Genomic DNA, 14,024 nt, shown 5'->3' on the forward strand with positions numbered 1-14,024 from the left:
CTGGACAGTTAGAATGGGCCTAGTTCCCGAAAATATACTCTCAAAAAGATACTCCCCAAATTAAGACGTTAGTACTGAACGATTTACGCATTATCATGTGTTGGAACTTGTTACCAAGAGCTTCTTGGGGTTGCTAATTAGGAATTTAAAGTAAATTTTTCAAAATTCAAAATTGTCACTTCGCACAGTGCTGTGTCTCCATATAAAAAGTGGGCAAAAATAGAATAATGGACGGATTTGAGTAAAAATTCGTTTCTTGGTGGATTAGAGTACGGAGATTTCAAAAATCAATTTTTTTTTACCTAGCTCTTACATTTTTCATGGAAACTGAGATTGAAACTGCAAAATTTGATATTCAGAAGTAGTTCCAATACTGAGTAGTTATTTTGTTATTTATACAGGGCGTTTTCCTAATAATATTAAAGACTTCAAGGCTTCATTCTATGGCTTAATTCATGGCAAATAAGATTCCCTATATCTCTCTTACGCAAACCCTCTGGAATGGCAGCTACTTTCATTTTGGTCCTTTTTGACTACAAAATGTTTTTTTAAATTGATTATATCTTTTGGTGTGGATGTCACACGCTTAAAAAATTTGATTCATTCAAGACGACATTAAATACTCAAAAGACAAATATAATTTTGTTTTCCTTTTTATTAGTTACTTCGCACGAACAAGAGTTGTTGCAAAATACTGAATCAAAAATTATTTGTTTTATCTAACGCCGTTTATTGAAAAATTAAAGTCATCATGCAGTCAAATTCCAAACTACTCAGCAAACACACTAGTTCATTGACTATATATTTTGTGGTGTATTCATACATGAATTGTGGTGTATTCATACATGAATTTTGTGGTGTATTCATACATGAATTCATTCATGAATTTCGGGTTGAAATCATACTAGTCAGAAAAAGTGTAATCTATACTAGAAATCATACTAATCAGAAAAATCCCATCCCATAGTATACCAACTGGAATGAATGTCAAATTCGTGGACTAGTATGACAAGTGGTAGGATCTTGACGTGCATACTGACTAGTATGTTCTGGCGCATATACTGAGTAGTATGTCAACTGCTATGATTCTGATGTATATAATGACTAGTATGCCAACAGGTACGATCATAACGTATATACGAACTAGTATCTTAAATGGTATGATATTGATGTATATATTGACTAGTATGTCAACTGATATATTGCTGATGCAGAGGCTGACTAGTATGCCAACTGGTATAGTGCTGATGCAGAAGAGGACAATTGCCATCTCGTAGGACATCGCCGTGTTAAAAATACCAGTTGCTTATATGGAAATCCAGATATCAGCTAAAATTGAGTTTTTTATAATTAAATTCATATTAATATTAGTTTTTTCGCTATTTTACGCTTCACTACACAGCACAGAACACTACCGCGTGTGTCTACAGTAATAAACTTTACTATTTTTAAAGAATGTTTTGGCATTTAAATAATGGAAAATACTGTGGTAACTGTAATCAGTGAAATTTTTTTTTTGCAAAAGTTTATTTTATAACCTTAAAAAAAAACGATTTTCTTCGAAAAGCGCAATGAGTCTGCAGACTTTTTTTTTTATTTCAAAGAAAAATGCCCCTTCTTTCAAATAAAAGAATAAAAAAACATACTTGTACATATTTTTTTTTTATCCCTTTGTAGACTTAGGAATTTTTTAAATTTTCTGTAACAAATTTTAGGGTGTAGCAAATAGGCCATTCCAGCCAGGAAACTCAATATTTTTTAAAAAGCTCTATAGAGTGGTTTCCTTACAGATTTTCTAATTAGAAAAATTGTGTCTTAAGATAAAGTATGATAAATTGTATTTTTAGCAATTTTTTTTTTAAAGACTCCAGCTAAAGGCATTTTCATAAAAGAAAAAATATATAAAAAACACACAACTTTAAGAGGTTTTTGTGAGAACCTTATGAGATAAAAACCAAAACTAAGTCCAGATCCTTAATCTAGGATAAATTTCCTTTCCAACGATACCAAACACGTTGACATACGTGACAACAATTTTTTTGATTTTTGCCCGCTCATACAGCACTGTGCTTCGGCATCATTCCACAAAAAATCTTTGGAGAATTTACATACCGTAAGACCTGCAAACATAGTAGACCACGAGTTTTACGGGTCTTTCTTTGCTGGCAGGTGTTCTGAAATTTTTAGCCATTTGAAACTCGAACTTTATTCTACTAGAATTGAATGCGGCACAAAACTGCATACTCAGAAATTAATTAAAAATCCCGAAATTTTAACGAAAATGTATTGAATTTTTTTAAATTGCATAAATTTTTAAGGCAGTGTCACTCGATTGGTACATTTGTACAGATTTGTACATTTTTACCACGCTTTTATTAACTCGGGATGTAACTATGTAATATTGATGTGCCTAAAAGATGCAGCGATTTCCATTCTCAAGTTACATACCTGATGACAGTACGAATGAGAATTGCTTTAAACTTCCATTCTTAAAGTAACCTGATGATAGTACGAATGGAAATTTTAATAGCGAGGTTTAAGTTTTTTAAACTATAATTTTATTATATTGCGCAATTACATAAAAAACAAAATTGTTTTTGCACTCTAATACGGTAGACAAACGGGCTCGATTATTTGCATTACCAGCCTTAATTTGCTTTAACTCATGCATTTTCCTCTTTAAAATGAGCATAAGCAGCCGAACAAATGCACGAAATTTTTGGGAATTAACTCGGATCCGGGGAATTTTCGATGACAATACCAGCCACCAACGGCCAGTTGTTGTCTTTTGTACAAGTAAGCAAACGAAGCAGTCGAGTTGCGCGTACGCGGTAGCCGAGTGGTGAGAGTTGCGAGCTACAAGCCTGTAGCTGTCAGGTTCGATACTCGGTTGGAGCGATTGCGAAAAATGTTTTGTTTTTATTATTTATTTTATATTTTTTTATTTTATTTTATTTGTATATTTAATTTTACTTTATTTTATTTTCATTTGCTTTATTTTATATCACATTTCTTACTTTACTACTAGTTAATTTTAATTTTTAGAGATGAATTTTGTTAAAAATTCAACAACTAACTGAAAGTAACGTAAAAAAATATAGAACTAAAAAAAAAAAAAATAATGAAAAGGAAATAAAAAAGTATACTGGCCGTGGGACCCACAACCTTGCGGCTGGTTTATTCGCATTACTGCCGTCTGTAAGGGTAAAATTTTAATTTGCATTTATGCTTATTAATTCAAATTAATTTTCTCCGTCTGTCTACCATATAAAGGTTTTCCTTTCTTTGTGTTTGGGAGTGTGAGTATGCCATGCTCTGCAACTAATTTTTTAGCAATCCTGGCTTTTCTTTCTGATGTTCCAAACTCAGCCATTGTTTTTGCGCGACTCCATGTCGGTGGAGCAGGCGTGAGAAGTTGAATTTTAAATTTGCTGAGCTCTTTCCTGCACGATCCACAAATTCGCGTCCGTTTTGATAGCGTAGGGAATTTTGATATTAAGCCGTCAGAAAGCCGTCGTGTATCTGAAGATACGTGGTTTTTTTGTTGAAGGGATTAAAGCAAAAAGAAGCAAAACCTTTTTATGAGCCATAGCTATTGAAAATATTAATTATGTAAATAACACAGTCTTTATTTTAAAGCTGTTTCTAAAAAAGTGGTATTCAGAATGACCATACACTGCCTTCATATACTATAGCTGATTTATTATAGCTACTTATGGGTTGCGCGAGTAGGTATGCATATATATTGAGAAAAGGTTTGGACGAATCTGCTGTGGTTAGGTACAAAGAAAAATCTTAATCATCCTTAACTACCGGGAAATCCCATCTTCTTGATACTTTTCAAATATTGGGCTAGTAGGTATGCAAATCTCATACTCAAAATTCTGCAAAGCTATTAATAAAGTGTTTGGATGCACAAAATCGAATACCTGCTGTGTTAGACTACGAAAAATCTTAATCACAAACGACTGTAATGTTAATGTACAAACGAAAAAATATAACAACAATGCTACTCTGATGTAATGCAGGGATGGAGTATATGGTCCTGCCCTAGGACATCGCAATGTTAATTGGACCATATTTTTTAAATGAATTGTGGTTAATTTTGGAGTACTCCTTGGTCCTTAGGGAGTACTCTTTACACGCATGCATGGAGTAGTCGCGATTTTTGCAGGGTTTGCGCAAAGGAGTGGATATGTTTATTGTGAGTGTTTTTGTGCTTCTCTCTCTGTGAGAGCAACTGAGAAAAGTTCTGAACGCTTTTTAGTTGGGAATTTAACTTCAACTTTGGTTCAGAACTAAAACGATGAGTCCGCCTTGAATGGAATCAAAATAATGAGGTTTCTGGAGCATTTTCAAGTCGCTCTAGCTCACGTATATCTTAGTCAGCCTAACCGGTTCACCTTTCACTTTTGGTTTTCATGTTTTTACTATGGGGGAAGAAAAATTTTCGGGTGAATTTTTTCCGGACGAAATTCAGGTTAAGGCATAATATTTGTCGGAAATACTTTGCCGGATGTCTTCAAACAAATAATAACTCTAATATTATTCCACAGCATGTTTTTAGTACTTCAAAGCATCTATTAACATAGATGAATTTTCCAATGCAATTATCATATATTTGATTTTCGATAAAGAGTTGGGTTTTATTTTAAGGCATTCTTGTTTTTTGTTATTACAAAAGCTAAGCGAACTGGAAACCGAAGTTTTTTAAAATTCGAACGACATATCAGAAGGAATTAAAGGGGTCATGTGACTTATGGTTCCGAAGTTATGGCTGATAAAAACGTCCGCGCCCATGTTATGTGCTACGGCACCTTTTACAAACTCATTTATATATACCTTACTATAAGCACCTTCCATAGATATGTTTGCATACCAAATTTCAAGTTCATGTGACTTCTGGTTTCAAAGTTATCGATGATTAAAGCTTCAAAGCCTACTGGATGTGCCACGCCCCCTTTGATAAACTCATTTATATAAACCTTACTATAAGCACCTACCATAGATATGACTTCATATCAAATATCAAATTCATGCGACGTATGGTTCCGAAGTTATAGCTGAAACAAAATTCCACGCCCGAGGGATGTACCACGCCTCCTTTTACAAACTCATTTGTATACACCTTACTATAACCGTCTACCATAGATATGTCTTCGTACAAAATTTCAAGTTCTTTTGACTTATCTATCTATTTCGAAGTTATAGCTGATTAAACATTTGCAGACCTATTGGAGGTGCCACGCCCCTTGCAAAATTTACGACATATTTGCAAATAAAACCATACCATATATCCTTCCCGGGGTAAAAACAGGTCGGCAGAGTTTCGTGCGATTCCATGTCGTGGTTCCAAACTTATAAGGTAATAAACAGACAGACATTCACATTTACATATATATCGACTGCTGAGTCGAAGATCGACCTATCTCGGCAGCCAGTTCGAAAACGCTCTATCTCAAAAATATTTTCAAGATCGCCCTGTTTCAAAATTTGGTTGAAGAACGCCCTATCTCCGAATTTGTTTCAAAAATGCCCTATTTCAGCTGCCGATTCAAAAACGCGCTATGTCAGCACATTTTCAATACATTTTGAAGTGAGATAGGGCGTTCTTCAACCAAATTCTGAGATAGGGTGTTCTTCAATAAAAAATATGAAATAGGGCGTTCTTGAAAAGTTTTTTGAGATAGGGTGTTTTCGAACTGGCTGCCGAGATAGGTCGATCTTCCACTCAGCAGTCGATATATAGATTGTATAATTCCGGTAGAAAACCGACACTTTTTGTGATTCACCCTAAAAAAAAAACATTTATGTATGCATATATATGTAACTATGCTTATGCATGCACGTATGTATGTAAGCAGCTACATGTAAATATGTACTCAGAATGAGTAATGTAAACACAGCTGCAAACTCTTAAGATAAGCAAAACTTGTCTTGATAACAAATGACAATTTAAAATTAGCAGCTCTTCATGGACAGTTAAACATACGTATATATCGTTTACTTTAAATCGAAGGATTCCCTTACTGATGCAATTGTTATACATATATATTTTATTTGTTTTCGTTCTAGATTATATATCGTCACTACACACGAATAAAGTCGCGATAGTGTTTTGACGGCGAAAAAAGGCGCGTAAAAAAATTTTGCGAAAAAAGATGCTTATGAAAAACTTCGGCGAAGTATGTTTAGAGTTTTTGACGCTAAACGTGGAAAACGTTTAAGCGCCAATCATTCGTTTATTGGGATCAAATACGATATTGGTACTGTTCATCCCCCAAACAACCTAAAATTTTGAAACTATTTAGGGGCTTCCCTTGAACTGCAGAACTTCGAAAAACCTTAAAGTTTTATTCAGAGGTGAAGATTTGGATGAAATTAAAAAAAAAAACCGGTTTGTTCGATCAAAAAATCCGGGTTATTCAATATTCGAAAAATAAAGATTTCAAAAAACGTCTATAGATTTCCCCAAAAAAAAAACGGTGGAAACCGGTTTCGAACAACCGAGTCAATCACCCTACTGCACATAATATACTTATCAAGCTTATTAATATTATGCGATATGTCGGATTTTCTTAAAAACGAAATTCTTCTGTGTGAATCTTAAAAACAAAAAAAAAAAGTATTTTTTTACTATGACGTTCTTCCAGCAATCGAGCGATGTGTACATAGCCCACGCTTTTGATTCGTTTCGGGACCAAAGCGATGACATAATACCCTAGCTTGACATCATCATCATCATCACATCACGTACACATACTGCACACATAAATACATATTTACATACATTTTGGGAGCATTTTCTATGCGAAAGAGCCACTCACTCTACTTATACATTCTTTGCAAAAGTGTTCGCGAGGTTGGTCACAAATAGTTGTTGATGCCGATGTTGCTTCTTTTGAATTTGCATATTTAATTTTCATTTATTTTTTCAACCCTCCTCCCAATTCTATTTGCTTATTTATGCAGTTAATTCAGTATCGAAAAGTTTAGCATTCCAAGCAGGATATCTACATATGTATGTATACTCGTACATAAATAAGTATATACATATGTATGTATGTGATTATAAAGTACTAGTTAAGGTTCAGTATACGCTCTGTTACCCATTAACCCATATTGATCACTTGATAGAAGACTGCCACAACTCAAAACATTACGCGGCGGATCCCGATTTTTTTTTTTTGGTTTTGCGAGAAATTTTGCCATTTAATATAATTTTTAAAGTGCGATTCTCTAAAATTTGAATTATTTATAGCGCTCTAGGGGTTATGCTGTGTTCACACTATCTCAATTTAGAGATCATTCATAGTTTATGAGCAAATCATGTTGAAATCAGATATTTCAGCTTGTAAAACCTGTCACTAAATTAAGAATAAGATATTAAACGAAGGGCCGCACAGTGCTTTCTGAAGGGGGGGGGGGGGCAGAAATGAAAAATTTTGTCGTCTCAAATATAGACGTATTTGGTATTTTTGAAAAGGTTCTTTATCCATTATCAACGCTCCGGTCTCAATTTATGTATAAAATGAATAATACGCAGTAAAAACGCCCTTGAAGTTGACGTATGTCAAGCCAAATATTTAGTTCAGAGCCACATCTGTTTTCGGCTTTAAACGGAAAAATTTTCGAAAGTACAACTTAAAGAGATACTAAGTTAAATTTTTCATTTTTCCATTTACAATGGCTTAAAAAACAACAAAAAAATAATAATTTGTTAAACAAGTTTTAGTTCTGTTCACTGAGAAATAGTAGTTTTTAAACAAAGTTAATATGTGATCGATTGAACAAAGTGACGTTTAATTTAGTTACAAAAAATACTTTTTTTTAATTTCCATATGCGAATATGGAGAAAAGAAAAATGACACTGTTGCAAAAAATCATGTTTCTTTTTACCTCCCTTTTATTAGCTCGGGATGTAACTATGTAATATTGATGCGCCTAAAAGATGCAGCGATTTCTATTCTCAAGTACATACCTGATGACAGTACGAATGGAAATTATAATAGCGAGGTTTTAGTTTTTTAAACTATAATTTTATTTAGTTGGTCTTGATTAAGGCATGGACAATATTCACCATTATTCTGATTTTCTTTAGTTGTTGTTGTTGTTGTAGCGGCTACTTAGCTTTGCCTAGATCGGCTTTTCCCTCAATCTTTTTCGTCAAGCCTAACTAACGGGATACCCAGGAAGTGTGCCGCTCCAACTGGGTCGGTCCATAGGAACTAGGGCGTTAGTTTGGTAGTGCTTAGGGGCATGCGAAGAGGCGTTTTGCGTGTCGCGAGGCGACTCTCCGCATGCCTGGGTACTTGTTAGTACATCTGAGTTTATACTACTCAGGTAGGAGTTTAGCCTGCTGAAGTATCCAGAGCGAAGTCAGGCAATGGTGATGGGAGTCTCTCGAGGAAGACGAAGTTCTGTCTCGTTCACAGGTCGAGAGTCGGTGCAAGTCGAGGCCGACTTCTTGTGAATGCCGTTTATGGCCTGTCGGCTGGTTTCGCGTTCGCGTACTTTTGCTAGCATTTCTCTCTTTAAGAGAGATCAGATAAAATGCATTAGAATCAAGACATATCAAACAGGTAGTAGCATTAGTGCAAAAACAAAATTTGCGTGTATTTTGTTGTTGCTTCTGGTATCGAAAGTGTCAAAAACTGTTGATTTTTTTCTTCTAAATCAACACGTGCCATGTGCAATACAAAAAAAAATTAAATATAAAAAATGTAAATTTAAATTGGAAAAAGTGAAAATTGTTACAACTTTCTTTCTTAGTAAATTGATTTGCTTCTGGAAGCACTGATCTATCCTTCGCAAGCCCCAGTAATCAGCGGTTGTGCTGCTGAGTTGGGCGAGTGTTCCAAAAGCTGTTATTCAATCGCTTGTTTTGTATGGAAAAAGGTTTCACTGTAAATACATTTTAACAATTTGGAATTTTTGTAAGAAATAAAAAATATTTTACATTTTCGAGCCCAAATAATTTACAAAAAATCAAATCAGCTGCTATACTGATACTACCTGTTCAATGTGCCTTGATTACAATTTTGCTGCTGAGAGTTTTCTGCTGGTAGAAACCGCGAATACACCTATTACAAGGTATATTCCATATATCTAATACTTCTATAATGGCAGTAAGCTAACTTTTCAATGTGTTAGCATTCCGAAATCAAAGCGAGACAGTCTAGTACCGTTTTTGTCAATGTGTTGTGTACTTGAGTGCCGTTTTTGTATATGTGTTGTGTACATGTTTATTTATAAACGTATGTGTTCCTTTTCTCTCGTACGTGTTTATTTATATATCTGTACTGTAGTGTTTTCGGACGGTACTAGCTCGTACTGCCAATATAGGAGTATTACATATATGGTATATTCACTCTCAATTCGTCGGCCATGATTTTTTTTCTGATGTTTGCGAGCATTTTAAAATCATATAAAAATGAAAATAAAAAATGAAATTGTTCGCAATTGTTGTTTGAGATTAAAATGAGAATATGTGTGCGAGTTTGAGTTTTGAACTTTTAAATTATATTGCTGGAAAACGTCAGACTACCTCTCAATGGGTTTACCTTGTTGTTTTTATCATGTACCTTACTATGTTTTTATCATGCTTCTTCCTACTACCATATTATATGAGTATTTTTCTGCATAGTAAACAATGAAAATTTTCAAATTGTGAATAGCTGCTATAATTAGGTACTATATATAAAGTTGAAGTTGCGGTATTACCAGTCAAAACTAGAGTAAACTAGCAGCAGGAAGTTGAGTAAACAAATTTTTCTCTATCAAAAAACACTTTCACAGCCGTCATTAAAAACCGCGCAAGTATTCAGGCAAGTTCTGCAATTCAATTCCGATTGAATTTCAATCAAATTTGTTTTGAGTTCAAATTTGTAGGGGTTGAAATTCACTCGGAAGTGAGTTGCAGAACCTGCCTTCAAAAGTATTTTTCGTAAAAAAAACACGCCTGTGCCAATGACACTCCAGTGCGTATGCAATGTAAATAAATGAAAACTTCTTGGCAATGCCGTCAACTTCTACTTCCTTCTACAATCGAAGACAATAATATATATCCATTCTTGAGTTTCTTTTAAAAATTTTATTTCTTGTTTCTTTGTTTTAGTATGTTGTGGAAAACATATAACTCCAGATTTATCTAATATCTCCCCATTTTGCCCATCGCCAAGCCTTAAACGCTCAAGAAGTTATCTGGGAACTCGAAGGTCACATCTCGACCGGTGAGCTTTTTGTACACTGAAGTAAATGTATCAACCTGAAAAGAAAATCAAAATATTCAATTAAAGCACAGCGGTGTTTAAAAATTAATTATATTTTCTGTGTTCGTAAGGAATAGTACTTAATGTCGGGAAGCTGGCTTTCAATATAATGCGGCATTGCCTTTATTCTATAACCGACGAGGAATTTTTTGATGAGCTTAATAAGAATATTGACTTGCTAGTATCGGAATTCATGCACGTTTATTTGCCAAAATTACTTCAACGGTTCGGCGCCCGTGAGTCATTCGCAGTCGTATGCTGGGAATGCAGCATTACACTAAAGCCAGCCTTTCGACATAAGCTACAATTCCATACGAACACGAACGAACAAGAGATTTATATTAATGGAATTATACTGTTAGCTTCGACAATACAAATGTTGCATACCAAGTGTAGTACAACAACCTTCTGGACGAAGCTTTTATTTTACCGCCTATGTAGGAAGTCCCAGTTCATCGAGAGCTTTAAGAAAAACGGTGAACGGGAGGCAAAACAGCGGGTTGATAATACATATTCGTTAAAATTTCTTCTGAAAACTGTACACAACTCTAATTAGTCTTCCTTTCAATTATAAGAGAGGAAGATTCACTATTTTATTAAAATTAGCCTTAAATTTAATATACGTTCTTTTTGACAATCATTGACCTTGATGAGCGATCAACAAACAACACAAGAACGTTGCAAAAAGGGCACATTTACACATTTGAATTTACTAAGTCAACGTGTTTCCAAGGTATGGAGAAGTCTATATACCAAATGGGCAATTTGAAGACTGTAACGAGACTTTGGAATTTAATTTCCGCCCCTTTAGACAATCCCTGATCTTTGAGAACGACCAGCAAATAACACAGGGACGGGATTTTTAAAATTATAATGCCCTTTTTACACTTTTGCGTACTAATGATTAGTTTTGTAGCCAATGTATGCAAATGTCTTCCCGCAATGCAGGCGATTTGAAGACAATAATGAGACTTGGCATGTAATGTCCGTCCCATCTGACAATCACTGATCTTGGACAATCAATCAGCAAACCACCCAGGGACGGAATCACAACTTAACCTATTAAGACTTTTCCACAACTTACTTTATGCTCAATGGTCGTCTGTTGGTTCTTGTCCAAATGCACCTTAATCAATTGCGAGCCATCCAGCTTAACCCGGATACGCTTGCCAACAATTTCTGCTGGGAAGACTAAATCTTCCAGAATAGCGTCGTAGACAGCAGTTAAAGTACGGGAACGTGGTCTCTTTTGCTTCAAGGGATTCCTGGCCTTACGGGTAGGTTTAGGCAGAATTTTGCGTTCGCCAATCACTACAACGTGTTTGCCAGAAAATTTCTTCTCCAATTCACGAACCAAAATGATTTGAATTTTTTGGAACGTCTTTTGTTGCGGGATGGGAACATAGATTATGACGGCCTACAATACAAAACTGTATATTAAAATGTATTTTCCAGAGACAGATATTCTTTGTTACTCACCTTTTTGCTGCCGAACTCAATCTCACGCGCACGAGTAATATGCAAATCTCTCAGATAGGGTTTAAGGTCACTGTTGGCCTCCAGCTCCAAAAGAGCTTGGGCAATCGACTTTTCGAAGTCATCAGGTTCAGCGCCGCCGGGCTTGATAATCTTGTTGGCGATCATCTAAAAATATAGGATATCATTTCCATTAAAAAGAATTCATAAAATGACGACATAATGCAAACACTAAGTAAAACAGCGTCCGACCGGCAAATATTTCATCTGTTAACATCCACGCCAACGACTACATTTTTTACATTATTATTTAACAAACTCGACCATCGGTTGTCAACGTTTAATTTCTTTGTGGCATTTTTTGCAATAACACCAGTCATATATCTAATTCAGAAAATATGCGATAGTAGCACAAAAATACACCAACCTCGGTCAACTATTTTGACAGGAAAGGAAGTAAAGCAACGCCATTGAACAGTAACTTCCTTCAAAATTGCGCCATAACGAGTAACGAGTGTACGAACTGTCAAAAATTAGCGAGTGTGAATGGATCGGCTAGTAGCCGGCAGATGGGGCCCGAAATACACAGGGTGGCCCGGAGCAGTATGCTGACGATGACCAGAGAACGTAAAGTTATGAGAAGATGCAAATTTTTGTATCGTAAAAACGAAAGCCTGAAACGTTTCAACGATGGGTTTTCACCGCGGTTATTTAACATTTCAAATTGACTTTACAGAGTGGTGTGCAGGAAAAATGTTGTCAACAGTATTGTGCAGACAGTATTATGCAGAAAATATGTTAAAACCTATAGGTATGTATGTAAATTATACTTTTCTAATCTAAATGGTAAAAATTGCGCCAAAATTGATACAAAAGGAGGGAAAGTTTGACTTATGTGGTTTCGATTAAAGCATGAACCATATTTTTTTAAAAAAATAACAAAAAAATGTTTACTTGAAAAACATTGTAAGTATTATACAAAAAAGAACCATGCAATCACTTTTGATTGCCCGTGTATGTACGTATGTGTGTCTAACAAATTATGGCTTGTTATCAAAATACCGATATTAACTAATACACTAAATATTATATAGTACAAATGTGTTTGTAAAATTAATTTCATTAAAATTATTTCTGCAATCAAATTTTCTAATTATGCAAAAAGCCAAACGCATAAATTTGTACGTACATATATACACATGCCTTTGTAAATATGTAGGTATGCAATGTATGTATGTAACATACACACAAATGTACGATTGGTCGGCATTCGTCTTCCCCTCGCCGCTGCCTTCAACACAAATTATTCAATTTCTGCGAATCGGCACCAGATTGGCACGTGCGCGAAACCATTAACCCCATGTTTGCGAAATATTTAGATTTTCGCATAAGTTTGCATTTAATAAAGCAATACTCGTACATTTTGTATGAAGAATAGTTTGAATTAATTTAAAATTCTGCATGTAACCATGTTCTCGACGATATATGTAACTTTCATAAAGATTAAACATAAAAATTGTGCTTCATTAACAGTTGGAACCAGCTGAAACCCAAAAAACTATGTCCGCAAATGGGTTAAACACAAACTGGAATTGGCATTTTTTACACGCATACATGCATACATTCATATACACATGTACAGTGGAGTAGCACTAACTTGGACATAGCATTGATTGTACTTTGATGTGTTTGAATCTTTTTATGGTACTGAAGATTTGGTTACGGATGAAAAAAATTTAAAATAATCTGTGGATATGTATAAATATATTTTTATAAACTCTTAGAGGTATAGAAATTTTTAAAATTAAAAAATAAATCAAATAATTAGTTTGCATATATGCATATGGTGTTCAAGGCACATTGACCCACCTGTACAAAAATTGTGGCGCGTCATGGACAAAAATTTTATAATTTCGGACCGAAAAATATGAAAACGAGCTAAGTTGCCACGTTACATTTGTGACATTCCGATAAAACCAAATATGTTTGTGATTTTAGAAGTTTTGATTTTATTAAAAAAAAAATCAATGTATTTTCCTGCAGAAATCGTAGACTTTTATTTAATGTTTATTAAAATTACACCTTAAAATACTAGTTAATGGTTGAAATATTGGAAGGGAACAGAGAAATTGAGTGTTTTGTCAAAAATTACCAAAATTCGAGATAACTTATTTTACTGGATATAGAGAAATAATTGCCACTTTTCACTTGGCTGGCCGAGATTTCTTCAATTTTACATTTTAGAATTATTGTGTCGGATTGACAAAGTTGCGCTTG

At 34.6% G+C, this 14,024-nt stretch overlaps 2 protein-coding genes and 1 non-coding gene across 5 annotated transcripts in view; all 3 read right to left on the minus strand.

The window, feature by feature from the left end:
- Positions 1–14,024, minus strand: part of LOC118736779 (acyl-CoA Delta(11) desaturase) — a 112,762-nt gene that overhangs the window by 48,487 nt on the left and 50,251 nt on the right. The gene's annotated exons all lie outside the window — the stretch shown is intronic.
- Positions 10,069–12,245, minus strand: LOC118736780 (40S ribosomal protein S7). Of its 2 annotated transcripts, none has more exons than XM_036466811.1 (4): positions 12,175–12,245; positions 11,751–11,915; positions 11,356–11,688; positions 10,069–10,267 (listed from the first exon to the last, which is right to left on the minus strand). In XM_036466811.1, exons 2-4 carry the CDS (start codon positions 11,913–11,915, stop codon positions 10,184–10,186), a joined length of 582 nt encoding a protein of 193 aa, XP_036322704.1. In that variant the 5' UTR covers positions 12,175–12,245; the 3' UTR covers positions 10,069–10,183. The 2 variants fall into 2 exon arrangements, with proteins under 2 accessions (XP_036322704.1, XP_036322702.1); XM_036466809.1 differs by lacking the exon at positions 12,175–12,245 and adding an exon at positions 12,000–12,029.
- LOC118738606 lies at positions 10,866–10,950 on the minus strand. Its single transcript, XR_004992909.1, has one exon. It is a non-coding gene; the product is annotated as a small nucleolar RNA psi18S-1377 (small nucleolar RNA).

Source organism: Rhagoletis pomonella, unplaced genomic scaffold (genome assembly GCF_013731165.1).
Source record: "Rhagoletis pomonella isolate Grant_MI unplaced genomic scaffold, Rhpom_1.0 Rhpom_scaffold_00004, whole genome shotgun sequence".
NCBI lineage: Eukaryota > Metazoa > Arthropoda > Insecta > Diptera > Tephritidae > Rhagoletis > Rhagoletis pomonella.